The sequence below is a fragment of the Alexandromys fortis genome, unplaced genomic scaffold, assembly GCF_014885135.2.
Source record: "Alexandromys fortis isolate MF-2015 unplaced genomic scaffold, M_Fortis_MF-2015_v1.1 scaffold_80, whole genome shotgun sequence".
NCBI classification, from domain to species: Eukaryota; Metazoa; Chordata; class Mammalia; order Rodentia; family Cricetidae; genus Alexandromys; species Alexandromys fortis.
The window spans coordinates 250,151-264,481 of record NW_026068174.1 but is presented as its reverse complement, the minus strand read 5'-3'; the positions used below and the strand labels follow the sequence as shown (position 1 = coordinate 264,481).

The 14,331-nt window shown below is 46.0% G+C and overlaps 2 protein-coding genes across 13 annotated transcripts in view; one reads left to right on the top strand and one right to left on the bottom strand.

Moving 5' to 3' along the window:
- Lig3 (DNA ligase 3) overlaps positions 1-11,202 on the top strand; it is a 31,228-nt gene extending 20,026 nt beyond the window's left edge. For 3 of the 6 annotated variants that reach the window (XM_050128713.1, XM_050128711.1, XM_050128717.1), the window contains exon 20: positions 973-4,236. In XM_050128713.1, coding sequence (XP_049984670.1) covers positions 973-1,206 — 234 coding nt within the window. In that variant the 3' untranslated portion in view covers positions 1,207-4,236. Of the gene's footprint in view, positions 1-159; positions 942-972; positions 4,237-10,890 lie in introns of those variants that run through there. The other 3 variants (XM_050128714.1, XM_050128716.1, XM_050128715.1) reach the window with 3 other exon arrangements.
- Rffl (ring finger and FYVE like domain containing E3 ubiquitin protein ligase) overlaps positions 3,729-14,331 on the bottom strand; it is a 65,943-nt gene continuing 55,340 nt past the window's right edge. For 5 of the 7 annotated variants that reach the window (XM_050128722.1, XM_050128726.1, XM_050128723.1 and 2 more), the window contains exons 4-7: positions 11,210-11,293; positions 10,234-10,444; positions 8,575-8,598; positions 3,729-6,121 (exon numbers count right to left, since the gene is read on the bottom strand). In XM_050128722.1, coding sequence (XP_049984679.1) covers positions 5,940-6,121; positions 8,575-8,598; positions 10,234-10,444; positions 11,210-11,293 — 501 coding nt within the window. In that variant the 3' untranslated portion in view covers positions 3,729-5,939. The remainder of the gene's footprint in view (positions 6,122-8,574; positions 8,599-10,233; positions 10,445-11,209; positions 11,294-14,331) is intronic. The other 2 variants (XM_050128727.1, XM_050128728.1) reach the window with 1 other exon arrangement.

Below are 14,331 nucleotides of genomic sequence, written 5' to 3'. Positions count from 1 at the left end.
GGCCATTTTGGCTCAGGGCCTGGAGTTCCAAGCTCTTGTGTGTGAAGTTGAAAAGGTGTCTGTCCCTGTTGGTCTGGGGGAAGGCTACTCAAGTCCTTCCCTTCCTGTTTGGCAAGCGAGCAGTCCTTCTCCACCCTGTGCCCTTTTGTTGCCTTGCAGAGGCAGCGGGTCAGCCAGCAAAGAGGAAGGAGAGCCGGAGGCAGGAGATAGAGCCAGCCTAGCAGAAGCTGCAGGGGCCAACGAGCCGCCAGTGTCAAGTTACAGTTCACATTAAAAAACTAAGTCCAGTCTGGGTGTGGGGTGCAGCAGTGCCTTTGTGTCTCTCGAGCAGGGCTACCCAGCAAGGAGAGGGAGACGGCCATGGCATAGAAAACCCACTAAGGAGTGTATTTTCCCTTTAGTTGGTCCTTGGTCTGGCAACATCTGTTGAATACCTACTGAGATCAGCAACTAGCTAGTCTGGTGCCCTGGGTGGCTTCTGACCCAGAAAGTAAACGAAGAAACATGATCAACAGAGATTGCACCCCTGCCCAAGCATAAGCACAGAAGGTGACATCTCAGGGCCTAAACCTACTTCTCATTAGAAACCAATCTCTCTTCTTCCCTGAAGCCCTTGAACTCATCCACACTGATGAGCAAGACTCCTTATCTAGGTAACTGCAGAGCAGACTACTTAATCCTTGGAAGGTATTTTACATTGGGTGGCTCTTGGAGAGATGCTCCTTTTCCCCATCTTGGCCTCAGATGTTGGAGCCCATCACTTTTCCCTTTTCTCCTCCTAGTCAGGGACAGGAGAAAATGTCAGACCTGGGTCAACCAGAGTGACTGGAAGATGGGTTAGCAACAGCCTTTCCCTCAGTCATCCATCTATGTCCTAAATCCTAGACGCTGCATCCCAGGCTGTCGTGTATTCTGGTGGGTAAAGTTGAACGTGCGCCAGGATAGGGCTCACTCTGCGTGGACTGTTTGCAGGTGCTGTTGGATGTCTTCACCGGGGTGCGGCTCTACTTGCCACCTTCCACACCAGACTTCAAGCGGCTCAAACGCTACTTTGTGGCATTCAACGGGGATCTGGTACAGGAATTTGACATGGCCTCAGCCACACATGTGCTGGGTAACAGAGAGAACAATACTGAGGCCCAGCTGGTCTCTCCAGAGTGGATTTGGTCATGTATCCGAAAACGGAGGCTGATAGCCCCCTGCTAGAACTTTATTCTTTCTCTTTGGGCTGTCCTCGCCTGCCCAGTCTACCACGAGGCTCAGCCTGGATGGTAGGGGCTTCTTTGCCAAGCAGTGTACCTTCTTATACCCTCCAACTCTTCATGCTCCTTTCTGGATCAGGAGTTAGTTGCTGTGGGCACAAGCAATTCTCTTGCTAGTTTAACTAGATCTTTCAGATCTGGGTGCTAGCTTTGTCTTCTTGTTTAAAAAGAAGCCGACCTTAGTTGTTTGAGGTGCTGATAACCAACCTAGACCCTTATGCATGCTAGGCACAGTGTTGTGCCCTTGAACTACAATTTTATAAGTGAGAAATCTTAAGCCAGGCATGGTAGTGCATGAGGAGCAAGAAGTCAGAGGATCAGGAGTTCACGGCTAGCCTTAAACAAAAAAAGCATCTTTCCCCCCACCAATTCCACCTCCGTGACTAAGGAATGAAGGCTGAGCAGAATCTACTTCCTTTGTCTGCTCCTTTTTCACTTCCATGTGCATCTTAAACTGTATTTAAACTGTCCTTGCATGCTTCCTGTATGTGGCAAAACCTTTATTTTGCCTGGTCCCTTTTGTCAGGATGAACCCTCATGTGAAAGAACAAAGTGGTCCAGCTTGGAGGGAGAGGCTGTCATCTATAGGAAAGGTGGAGGATTTGCCTCCTCAAAGTCTGGACTACTCTCAGGAGTACAGATCCACAGCCAGGAAAATCTACACACCCTGCTTTCCATGGCTCGCTAGCTCCTGTGCCACCTGTGGCAGATTGCTTGCAAAGCAAAGATCATTTCTGTGTACAGCTGCAGAGAATCTTGTTTGCAACAGTGGAAATGTCCTAAGTTAGCCTCATCTGGTTGTCAAGCTCTTGAAATGTGGCACTACCACCCTCTAAAAAGACAATTCAAATGATCTCAAGTCACCAGTGACCATCACACACCTTCTGAGCATCAGTTCCCCAAGAGGAAGGGGCAGAGGCATTGCTCCTAAATCACTAGATGACTGTAACCTCAGGTGCCTTATGTAACACATGAGGCACAGAACCTGGTACAGATGTTATGCAGGAGGAGACCTGGCTTACCACCTTGCATGACAAAGTTCACACTTGGCTCTGGGCTTCCCCAGATACTGTAGTAGACTGGCTTCCAAGTCTATGCTGTGCCACCTCTGGGAGATCAGTTCTCTCTTATTACCAACTCAGCAGGCTCATCTGCTATCTCCTGTCAGCTAGGACACTATGACCAAGCCTCTAAGATACAGACATACTACCCCAAGTATTCCTAATACCCTACTAGGAGGTTGCTTACTGGTCTGGCTTTGCCTTTCACCTACTGTTTAAAATGTCCAGAAGGGCCGGGCGGTGGTGGCGCACGCCTTTAATCCCAGCACTTGGGAGGCAGAGGCAGGCTGATCTCTGAGTTCGAGACCAGCCTGGTCTACAAGAGCTAGTTCCAGGACAGGCTCCAAAACCACAGAGAAACCCTGTCTCAAAAAAACCAAAAAAAAAAGAAAAAAAATGTCCAGAGGGAAGACACAATGTAGATGCTCTGACAACTAGGGCAGAGTGGGTACAACTCAGTCTGCCAAGTCAGATACTTTTTAATCCGCCCTCAAATCAAAAGCTGCTTTTTGCTTTGAGTACTTACCTGCATAGAATCTCCAACTTCCTTGGACCAAGCAGCTAGGTAGAGAGCATTAAAGATAACTCTTCCCCACCACACAGGGCTGAAATTTCAGCTCCTTGTCCCTTGAATGCCTTACTATGTATTCACTCCAGTTCACTGGTGTTTGTATGTTTCTTCCAGTCTGACATACTTCTCTCTGCAGGGAGATTAGACTGTATGCACACCTTTGTATCTTTTCTTGTCTCCACCCAACCCTAAGCGCTATCACCCTAAACCTCCCCTGCTCTTTTGGCCTTGGTTTACATAGTGCCGGCTAATGACAGAGTGGCCATCACTGGATGCTGAACAGGTCAGCCATTAGCAAGACTTCTCTCTTTAAGAGACAGGGTAGAATCCTGTCTCGTCCAGTTCTGCAGTGGGTGACACACTCCTCTCCCTTCCCCTCAGGCACCTGGTCAGGTAGGCTAGTATAGGCCTATGTGTATTTTGCAGTCTGCTCTTTAGGCTGGGCCATCCTTTGAGCCATACTTGTCTGTCACAACTGTATTCACTTAACTGGCTACCTAGTTGTCCTGAGATCCCATCCCACTTAGCTCTTGAAGACCCTTTCCCGATGGGACTGTAAATAATTCACATGGTGCTTCCATTTGCTCTTGAGAATCATCCTTACGCTAGCTCCACTTCTAGTCTGTCCCATAATTTCTCCCACACCCTTGCGATCATAGGCAAGTCACAACACCAAGCAGGGTACCTTGACCAAGATCAGGTGGCCCAAACATTTCCGTAAGTAGAATGGAGTCTCTGAGGAGCAACAGCTCTATGAATCTGGCCAGATACTTGCCTATATTCACTAGTACTTTGGGGCCTCAGGCATCATCCCCACACCAGATAGGACAGGTATCTGTATTTAAAATTTATTACAAAATTATAAAGCAGAGCTCTGTAACAAAAAATACACATTTGGGTTTACTTTTTAACATCCAGGCGAGAAAATCTTAATATAAGCGACTTGGAGCAACACATTCACATCCAAGAGATTTTTTTAAAACAAATTTGTACAATATAGACTATTAATTCCTTTACAGCTTATTAGTTTAGAACTGGCTATTCCAACCTACAAACCAGTCAGCTGTCTGTCTTTTAAAACTAAGTCTCAATTGAAATCTTGGTGCAATCACAGCGAACTCCACAGAATAGTTGGAAGGATTAGGTGTTTCCATGTTAATTAAGACCAAGGATCCGTGATGAACAGAAAGGGGCTCAAGTACTTAAAAAAAAATCAGGTTTTTACCTGGGGTGAATATTAACTGGAATGGAATCTTAGAATTCCAACTTTCATTTGGTGTAACAATAAAAAAGTTGTTTGACATCTGGATTTTTTCCCAAAAGATAAAAGATTTAAAAATAAGTTCTTTCTTCAAAACAAGTAATCTCAGCTCTGTTACTCAGGTTGCTAACAGGCCATCAGTATATTATTTCTGTTGCTGTCTAGGAGGTAGGGAGGTAAGGCCTCAGAAGGGAGAGCAGTTGTAAGAAGGGGAGCCAGCTCTGAAGATTGTTAGGTCTTACTGAGCTGCATAATCAGACCTGTCTCACAGTGCGTTCAGGAGCAGCAAAATCAGTGGGCTGTGCTAAACTGAAGACATTGTAAACTACAGTACTTACGAGGGAGGGAAAGGGAATATCTGTGGAGGAGTCTCTTGATTCCTGACACCTACAAAGGCTTTGACCTGAAATCTGGCCATCTGGACTTATAATGCAGAGGTGAAGTGGCTGCCTCCAACAACTACTTCATGGAACTGTTTGATCCCCTGAAAGAATTTAGAGGTTAATGATGGAAAGAAAGCATAAGTATTTCTAATAGCCCCCTTAGAGGTGCCCCTCTGCTTTCCAGGGTCATGACTGGTTCTTCCAGTCTCACTTAGCTGCATAGTGGAGGGTAGCGGTTTTATCCAGGAGGGTGTAGCGGGTACATCCTACATAGGAACACACAGCTCCTTCTGTGCCCGTTGAGCTATTCCAGCAAACACCACTCAAACCTTTCAAGCTATGTCAGTGATGTAAAGACCCCTTGAGGCTCAAATCATGATTTAGAGAATGCTTTGTGCTGACCTGCCCAAAAGGCTGAGAAGCAACCATGGGCATAGTCCAGCCTAATTCAGCACCTTCCAGTGCCTCATACACTGTCCTGTGTGTCTGCTCCCCAGGAACTTCATGAGCAGCGAGGTGAAAGAAGAGCAGGGTTCTTGCTTGGCGTTAAGTTCCTAGGCCTTCATAAGCAAATGTAAAACCAAAGAAGAGGAAACTATCAGAGTGGTTTCAGCCGGCTGAAGTGAGGATTAGAAGCCAAAGCAAACAGCCATGGCCTCTATTTCTCTTTCCTCACAAGCCAAGGTTAAAGATGGTGCAGTCAAACCCAAAGAGAAGCAGCAGAGATGACCCACACACCAGCTCTTAGGGATTTCCCAGCAGTTTGGGGTCAGGTCAGGGGGCTGATCATTTCCAACCCCAACACTAATGGAAGTGACTCAACTTAGAAATTTCTATAGTATTTAGACTTAATTTCTCACCAGAAATCAGTCTACTGATCCAAATTCTGACCTAGGAAATACTATTGGTCTGGTTAATGTATTTTTTTGGTCCATAGAAACAAATGGATTTTAGGCAATGTAGTGGACTTAAAACACAGAAATCAGAAATTTAAATCCAGATGTGCTGGGTGGGGAAAGGAACCATTTCCAGCAGTACTTGTGATTGATGAAACAGGAGGAGTGGTGTATGGGATGTGTGAAATGTGTCTTAGGTTCTCGGGAAGGTAGGAAGACATGGTCCAAGTTCTGGAAAGTCCTCTTCATTGATTACCATCACCACACAATGATCAGAGAAGCAGGCATTCACCCATGTGATCTGAATCAGTTCCTACTGGCTTTGGGCTCTGCCACCTGAGAGGTACACTCCATGGCAAGACAGGTATGCCAGGCACCTCTGCTTGTCTTGGTCTTAAGAACACTGCCAGTTTCTCAATAAACTGCCTTTGTGCATCGGACCAACCCTGAGCCCAGACACTGTGGGCTATGTCCCATAAGGCACTGAAGAAACCAATGCTAGCCCTCAGGACCGGAAGACATGCACTGCTCGGATGACGTACTGCCGGCAGATAGGACATTCGTTCATGCGTTTGCCACACTTGGTACAGGTCACCATGTGGCCACACTCCAACAGAACGCAGTCAATGGGTGAGTCCATGCAAATCTTACACAGGTTCTCCTCCAGGCCAGAAGGCACTGCTCCCCCTGGACAAACAAGGCAGGAAGAAAAGATTATGTCTCAGTGTATGAGGGGCTGTTTAGAGCGAATCCTCAAATCCACACTTCCCTCAAATAGAGTGCCTTAAAAAAACAAAACAAAAACTCCACAGTAACCAAACCACCTCCAGCTGCTTGTTGAGCCTCCACTCCTGCTAAGAAAAGAGGGGTTTGAGGGGTCTCAGATCAAAAACATCCAGGACTCAGAACTAAGGAATAGTTCAAACTTAAATTTAGGACAAAGAACATTACAATGAGTCAGCTGGGCTTAATACCACATCCCCTGAGGCAGAATGTACAGAAAAGATAAAATTGGTTCAGAAAAGTTGGGATATAAACAGAACTGTAATGAATGACTGACTCATTAGGAATCACAAGTCTTATCTATAAACATAGCCCCAATTTAATAAAGCTGAGAATCATGTGGGAGCCCATGTGAAAAGACCTCCTGATAGAAAGGCATGGGCAGACATGCTGTTCCTTTTCTGTGCTATAATCATTGAATTTTATTCCTACCCAACTGCTTATCATACTTCATAATAATTCACTTATCTCCCACAGTAGACTAAGAGCTTCTTAATTCAACTTATTCAATCATAAGCTTAGCATTTGCTTTGTGCTCTGAGGTCAGATACTTATCTTTGAATTCCCAAAACATGAATCATATGGTATGTATTCTTTAAACATCTGGCAATGAACGTTCTGCCCAGGGAACGATAACTGCTCACAGTGATTAACAGCCTACCATGTGTCAGGCAGGGTCCTAAGAGCTTTCTGTATTAATCCAGTGGTGTTAAAGCAGGTTTTATAGATGAGACAACTTGGGCCAGAGTGGCTTGCCCAAGGACACAGGGCTCATGGACAATGGCTTCCTGGACAAGGGCAGAGACTATTAAGACATTAACTGTCCAGTACTCAGTTCTCAATAAATACTAACTGGCTACTAGTTAGTGGTGGATACAGCTACTAGTCTAGTTCAGTTGAGAAAAACTGTATCAGCAGCTCACCGATCTCCAGTGTGTCAAACTAGCCTAAACTAAGCAGCCATAAGACATATCAGCCACCTCTCCCACCTGGACTTCTCAGGTGGAATTCTCCTTTATCTGTTGCTTCTAGACTTTTCTACTCTGGACTAATCGAAAAAGTCAGGTCATTGAATATACAAATCTTTGTTTATTGCTAGTTGGGTGATTCTGGAGTATTTTCATGTAGCTATTCAAATATAGCTATGTATTAAATACGCATCCAGTCAGAGATCACTTCCCCCAGGAGGTGGCTGGCTGAGCGTTCACCCTAGTTAAGGCCCCTTGTAGCCCTACTACAGAGGTTAGAAAGGGACCCGCATACCTAAAACAAGCTTGAGTCATTTACAGAATTTCAGTCACTCATACGTCACTGAGGAGAGACAAATGCATCAGCTCAGTGGACAGCGTTCTCCAGGAAATGAGAAGAAAAAAGGATGGTGCCAAGTAGATTAATCTGATCTTGGTATTATCTGAGGTGGAGATGGGAGGAGGGGTAACCCAGATGGTGACAGGGACTAAGGAAAAAGCTCAACTCTGCCCATTCTGCACGGAAGACCATTTTACTTAGGAAAATTCAGGATGTCTTCTGAAAAAATGTTTTAAAGTGCTCTGTAGGCTGAAACACTACTGAGAATAGTTGTGGGAAGTTTGCACCCACATTTCTCAAAGCTTTCATAAGTATACAACACATGCGGCGTCCCAGACTACCAGGATTCTACAGTGTGCTCCGAGAATGCCCCAACACACAGGTTAGTGTTAAGGTAATCAGGTGGGGATATGCATTTGGAGCTCACAAGGCATTCACAGAACACCTCTGCTTCTCCTGAGCAGCTCTGACTACCATTCAAATAGGGCTTGCTTGGCTCACCACCCCTCTTTTTGGTTTTGCTGGCGGACGCTAAAGTGGGCTAAGTGCAATACTGTATAAGCCTTTAATTTCAGCACTTGGAAAGCAGACTGGCGGACGCTAAAGTGGGCTAAGTGCAATACTGTATAAGCCTTTAATTTCAGCACTTGGAAAGCAGAGGCAGGTGGATCTCTGAGTTTGAGACCGGTTTGGTCTTCAAAGTTGAATTCTAGGGCAGCCAGAGCCACACAGATAGACACCATTTTAAAAAACAAAAAAACAAACAAACAAACAAACAAAAAAACACTCAAATAACCTCTCTGAACGTGTAGACTCTTCCCAGACAAACTGACCATGGTACTCCTCACACAGGGCATCTGCTCCAAATTAGCTAAGTCCCTAAGCTGCTGTGGTCATCCTTTATAGCGGTGGGGCAAGGAGAATACCTGATTCTGTGCTTTCTGTAAACACATATGCCTACAATTCTTAGACTGGGAGCAACCAGCAGGATTGCAAACAGGAAAACAAAACTGCTAAGAGCCTTAGCCCATCCTTAAACAATCACGTACCGTTTTGGTCGTCATCACCAGACACTGGAAAGGAAAGGAAAAGATACGTGAATGCGAGTATGATACATCTGTGGTACAAAGGCAGTCTCCCACCACCCTGCTGTCACTTCTCAGCTCTGGGCAGCTCTGGGCCAAGAATGGGACCTGGCTGGAATCTGGACAGGCAGGCAATCACCCACTCTGTGTACTGAGAACTCACATGGAGCCCCTGATGTTCTATCTGACAGTGACCATTGTATCAGATGAAAGGTCACTTCATACACAATATCCTTTACTATTGCCTCTGAAGCCACCGTTGAGGTAAAAATGAATGAAGAATTAGGTATGTCAATGAGCCAAGGGTTCTGTCAAAGCTCCCGCATGTTATTGCCAGGCATTGTGGTACATGCCTATAATCCCAGCACAAGAGGCAGAAGAAGGATCATGACTTCCAGGCCAGTCTGAGCTATATATCGGGAGCCTGTTTTTCAAAACTACAGGGTGGTGATGGTGCACACCATTGATCTCAGCACTCAGGAGGCAGAGGAGGGTGGATCTCTGTGAGTTCGTTCTTTGTTCCTGATCTACAAAGCGAGTTCCAGGATAATCAGAACTCTTACACAGAGAAACCCTGCCTCAAAAAAACAAAACCAAAAACCACAAAGAGGAGGAGCAGCACCAGCACCACAGGACAGGGTAGTACACACTTTTAATCCCAACCACTTGAGAGGCTCTGTGAGTCTGAAGCCAACCTAATCTCCTGCCCAGCAAGGGATACAGAGTAAGATCCAGAATTAAACAAACAAACAAATCTACTCCCAAAGTCTTTGGGACTCTACCAAGACTCTTGAAATAATCTCAAAGAGAAGAGAGACTTCCTTGTTAGGCCCCAAGTCTACAACCAGTGTAGTAAGACTTCTAACTTGGTAAATCTTCAGTTATTCAACTTTATTAGAGGAAGGCCTGAAGCTTGGCTTTAACCATTTATCTATCATACAAGGGATCAAAATGCTCAAAGAACTAAATCAGCTGGTGATAAGAAATGTCCAGTACAAATGGCCAAAGGAAGGGTGAGGCGTGGAGCTCAGTGACAGAATGCCCACTCAGCACGTGGAAGAAGACCCTAGGTTTGATCCCCAGCACCAGGGGGAAAAGTTCAAGCTATTGCTAGTATGCTGGGGATGCAGCTTCATGGCAGAGTGCTTGCCTAGCCAAACATGTTTCCCTCCTGCATTTAAGAGAAAAACATCTACAATGACTTAGTGTGAGGACAGTGTAAAACATTTAAAATGACACCACCATGCTTTAGGAAGTGAGCACAAGAAAAAACCCAAGCCCACTATATGCTAGAATTTGCTTTCCAACCCAAAACTGATTCGAATTAAGTACTGTTGGTAGTAGAAATGAGTATGGAGTGTGTGTTGTGTGGCAGGAAGACATTGGGCTTGGGAAATCCTTAGTTCAAATCTTGGCTCTCTAAGTAATACTAATAGAGTCTATTGTATAGGCCGCTCTGAAGATTAAACTGTGTATTCAATGCGTGTCCCTAGTCTTGGTAGTTGAGAAGTACAAATGTTAGGCTGGCTTCCTCCGAGATCAGATCAAGTCAGTTTGCTGCCATCACACGTGAGATGGCAGCAAAGAGCTCTCTGTTCAGTCACCACCCAGACAGCCCCTCACCCAGGTGCTGGAGTCCTTTCTGATCCTTGTACAGTCGAGTTACCCTCTCCATCAGTTCCCACTTCTCACAGCAGCCCTTATAGTTGACAAAGTTGCGAGCCAGAATCTCCTTCAGCTGCCGCACTGTCAGGCTTTCAATGTCCTCCAGGTGGGTCAGGTCAGACAGTGAGGCCCTCCGGCCTGGGACGAAGCTGTCCTCTGAGCCAATGGACTGTAATAGCAAAGATGTGATTGGTTGACTCAGTTCTTGTGTTCTTCAAGACCATCAAAATGGACTGGCCTTTCCCTGCCAGTCATGTTGTCTTTGCACACTCACATATCAGAACTACGCACACAAGGAGCACTAGTTCGTTGGCCAGAGGGCCCTGATGCTCAATGTTGATGCCTCCACTAAATATTAGACATTATTTTTCAAATTGTTTACCATCTTGAGTCTGTCACCCCTCCCCAAAGGAGAGACAACTGTCCTGACACTCAGGGTTCCTGTGGAAAGTAAATGACGCAGTACAGGAAAACCCAGGTATGGTGCTGGCCTTTCTCAGTACAGACCTCCCTGGCAGGAATCACCTAAGCTCTATGGCCCCTCAGAATCATGCTCTTTACTGGACCCTTGTGTTGCTAAAGCATGAAAGCCTCATCTACTTCCTTTCCCAACAGTGGCTACTGCACCCTGGGCACACAGGACAAGAACAAGACTTTCACAGAAGCACTCTGAGCATTCCCTCTGGCAGTTCTTGGAAAGCCAGTGTGGGCCAGGAGGTTCCCATCCTCCATTGTGGCCGGCCTCACATCTGCGCACTCAGACTCACAGCAACAAATGTTAATCTGGAATGCTACTACTAAACTCAAGGACTTCAGGACTGTCCTCACAAACTGACCCTTCTTGTTCCACCTGAGTCTGCTGAGGGTCTAGGAACATCCCAAGAAGACCAGGGTAAGAACAAAGGCAAAGGCACAGACCGAGCAGAGGCCCCACCTGGGTCTCATCCTCGGTAGGTACTCTGGCTGTGCTCTCCAGGAAGACGGGCTCCTCGTGGTCCTGAGACACATGGCCAGTGGCCTGTGGGAAGAGAAAGGTGCCATCACATCCACAGAGATGTCCCAGTGACTTACACAGCATGGGTCTCTTTCAATTCATATAAATGTCCAAATTGTATTCCCATCATCCCCCAGAAACCAAGGATCCCAAAGAAGTTCTACAAATGCCTGCTTTCTAATAGCAACTCTTTCAGGCAGACAAACAATACAAATATATTTCAGTGGATGGAGAGCTGCATCAAGAACAAGGGTGCTTGTCAAGCAGTGACGGCGCACACACGCCTTTAATCCCAGCACTTAGGAGGCAGAGGCAGGAGGATCTCTATGAGTATGAGGCCAGCCTGGTCTACAGAGCTAGTTCCGGGACAACCAGGACCACACAGAGAAACCCTATCATAAAAATAATAACAAACAAACAAAAAAACCAAGAGTATTCTAATTCTGCCCACCAGTAAGGGTGGCATTGGCTGCCACATATTACTAGTTTGCTCTCAACGTGGACAGTTGAGGTGAAAGTTTCTCTCCACTCATCTTCAGAGATAACTGTGTCTCTGAACACTATGTCAAATGTCCTCCCCACATCCTCCATCCATTACCTGGTTCTGCCTCTGGACCAATGTCTACTAGTTTTTCCAAACACCTCATTCACATCCTTAACATAAATCTTCCTGGCCTCCTCAACTGACCATCACTACCCCAAGGCACACTCTGCAGTTATCTCACATTCTAGAAATGTGTTTTAACTAGTAGGACATACCTGCAGCTGTTTCATGAATTTAAGAACCCAACACCCTAAGACTACAGAACACAATGGCTCAGCTTCGTTCCAGTCTATTCAGCATTCTAGCTTCCCGAAAGGGTTCACTTTTGCCAAGAGTGGTCAGAATTGTGACTTCCTAACTCTATTAACCACTTAAACAAAACAAAACAAAAACAAAAACACTTTCACCACAAACTTCCACCTAGTTCCTCTTCCCTCCCAGCTGCCTCCAGGCAAAGGGCCTATGTGAGCTCATAACAAAAGACATGCCTGAGTTCCACACCTTTAATCTCTGCATTCAGTGGGCAGAGGCAGGCCGATTTCTGAGTTTGAGGCCAGCTTGGTCTACAGAGCTGGTTCCAGGACAGCCAGGGCTACAGAGAGAAATCTTGTCTCCAAAACCAAAACCAAGACACAATTTGGGAAACTAAAGTAACCTGACAGCTCTAGCCATTCATCAAGAGAAGCAAACAATTACAATGGAAACAAAAAGCAGAGCTTAAAACACCCAAGCGATGACAGGAAGTCATACATATGGGGAGGCAGCCAACAGTGTCTTCATCAACATCTCTGGTTTCCTTCTAGTAGTGTGATGTAGATATGGTACCCACTGGCCACTCAGGTACTATCTGTCACCTTGGGGTTACTTTGGGGTCTTCCAGAGAGGTTAATCTGTTCCTGAGTACATAGTTTTTGAATGTCTTCTATTCCCTAGAAAGAACAACTGGAATTCATACTGCAAATATCTTCCCAGTTTGCCTGCTGGGTAAATAAAAACTTACGACCAGTATCTATCTGTCCACTATTGTGTTTATTGCACACACACTTCCTTCCCTAGCAAATACAGAACCCTGGTAGGCTAGGGCTAGAACTGTAAGATTTGCATCCTTGCTTGCTGTGGTGTAGCATATAGCCTTGCCCAACTTCCCCATGCCTGTTTCTCCTGTATCACCAGAACAGAAGTAAACTGACACTAACTAAAGTTCTCTAAAATCTCAAGTGGGAAAGTACCCAATAACACACAATACACTGTATGCCTGTTGGTGTAAAATTCTGGTTAGTGACAAAATGGTAAGTTTATCATATTACACAGAAAATCTCCTGAAGGTCTGTTCATTCTCCAACCCCTCCCCTTCCTCTTTTGAGACAGAATCTCAGGCCTTGAACTCCCTATGTAAAAGAGTAAAAGAGGCGAGCCCGATCAGCGTGCCTCCATCTCCCAAGTGCTGGGATTAAGGTATGCAGCGCCATACCTGACCTGTATGAAGGTTCTTCATGGAAAAAAGACTTACTCTGATGCCTCTCCTTGTTCACTACACAAAGACTTGATTGCTCTAAAAATCCAAGCAAAAAAGAGATGTATATAGCAAGAGGTAAAACCTCCCCACAGACCAGGAGCCAGAGCTTAAGAAAGCATTAATGACCAGCTGCTTTTGTGTCGGCCTTTATATGTGTTAAGAGCAGAATAAGTGCCAGTCCTGGCAAAGAAGCTGACCATAGACAAGAGGCACAGCCTTCCATGTCATCTGTGGGAGAGGAGCTGCCCCTCCTCAGCAGAACTCCATAGATATATATGGTAGTTTAGCCTCTCTGCAATCTAGCGAGCCCAAAGGGGTCTCTTCCATTGTTCTAGACTCAAAGTGTACCCCAAGGAGTCAAAGACAAGATAATTGTGGGGTTGGTGGTATAGCTCACTGGGAGAGCCCTTTGCCCAGCACTGCAAAATAAACAAAAACAACTGGGCGTGGTAGTGCACACCATTAATCCCAGCACTTTGGAGGCAGAGGCAGGCGGATCTCTGAGAATTTGAGGCCAGCCTGGTCTAAGAAGCAAATTTCAGGTCAGCCAGGGCTGTTACACAGAGAAACCCTGAAGAGAGGTGGAGGGAAGGGAGGAGGGTGAGGAAGAGAAAGGAAAGAGGAAGGGAGGGAAGGGGAGGAAGAAATCACTGGATATAGAGTCCTGATCAAGGTCCTAATCTCACAGTACCCATGCCCTGTAGCTCGCAGCATCGGTGAAGGACTTCTGTAGATCTGGGCGACACCAACACTCCTGACAAACCCAAGAGTGGGTGGCATGCTCAGCCCCTTTATTGCGGGCTTCCCCTGTGTACTACAGACTCTGCATGGTCAGCCTGCCTCTCCCGGCTCACCATTAAACAGCTCCCATACTGTGACCAGGGCAGTAGCAAGGCCCCTTCGCAGGGCTTCCCATCTCTCCCCTCCCTGCCCAGTCAGGACAGACCAGTCAAAAGGGCAGTAAGCTGGAGGCCAAATTTGAAACAAACTAGAGAGGTAATT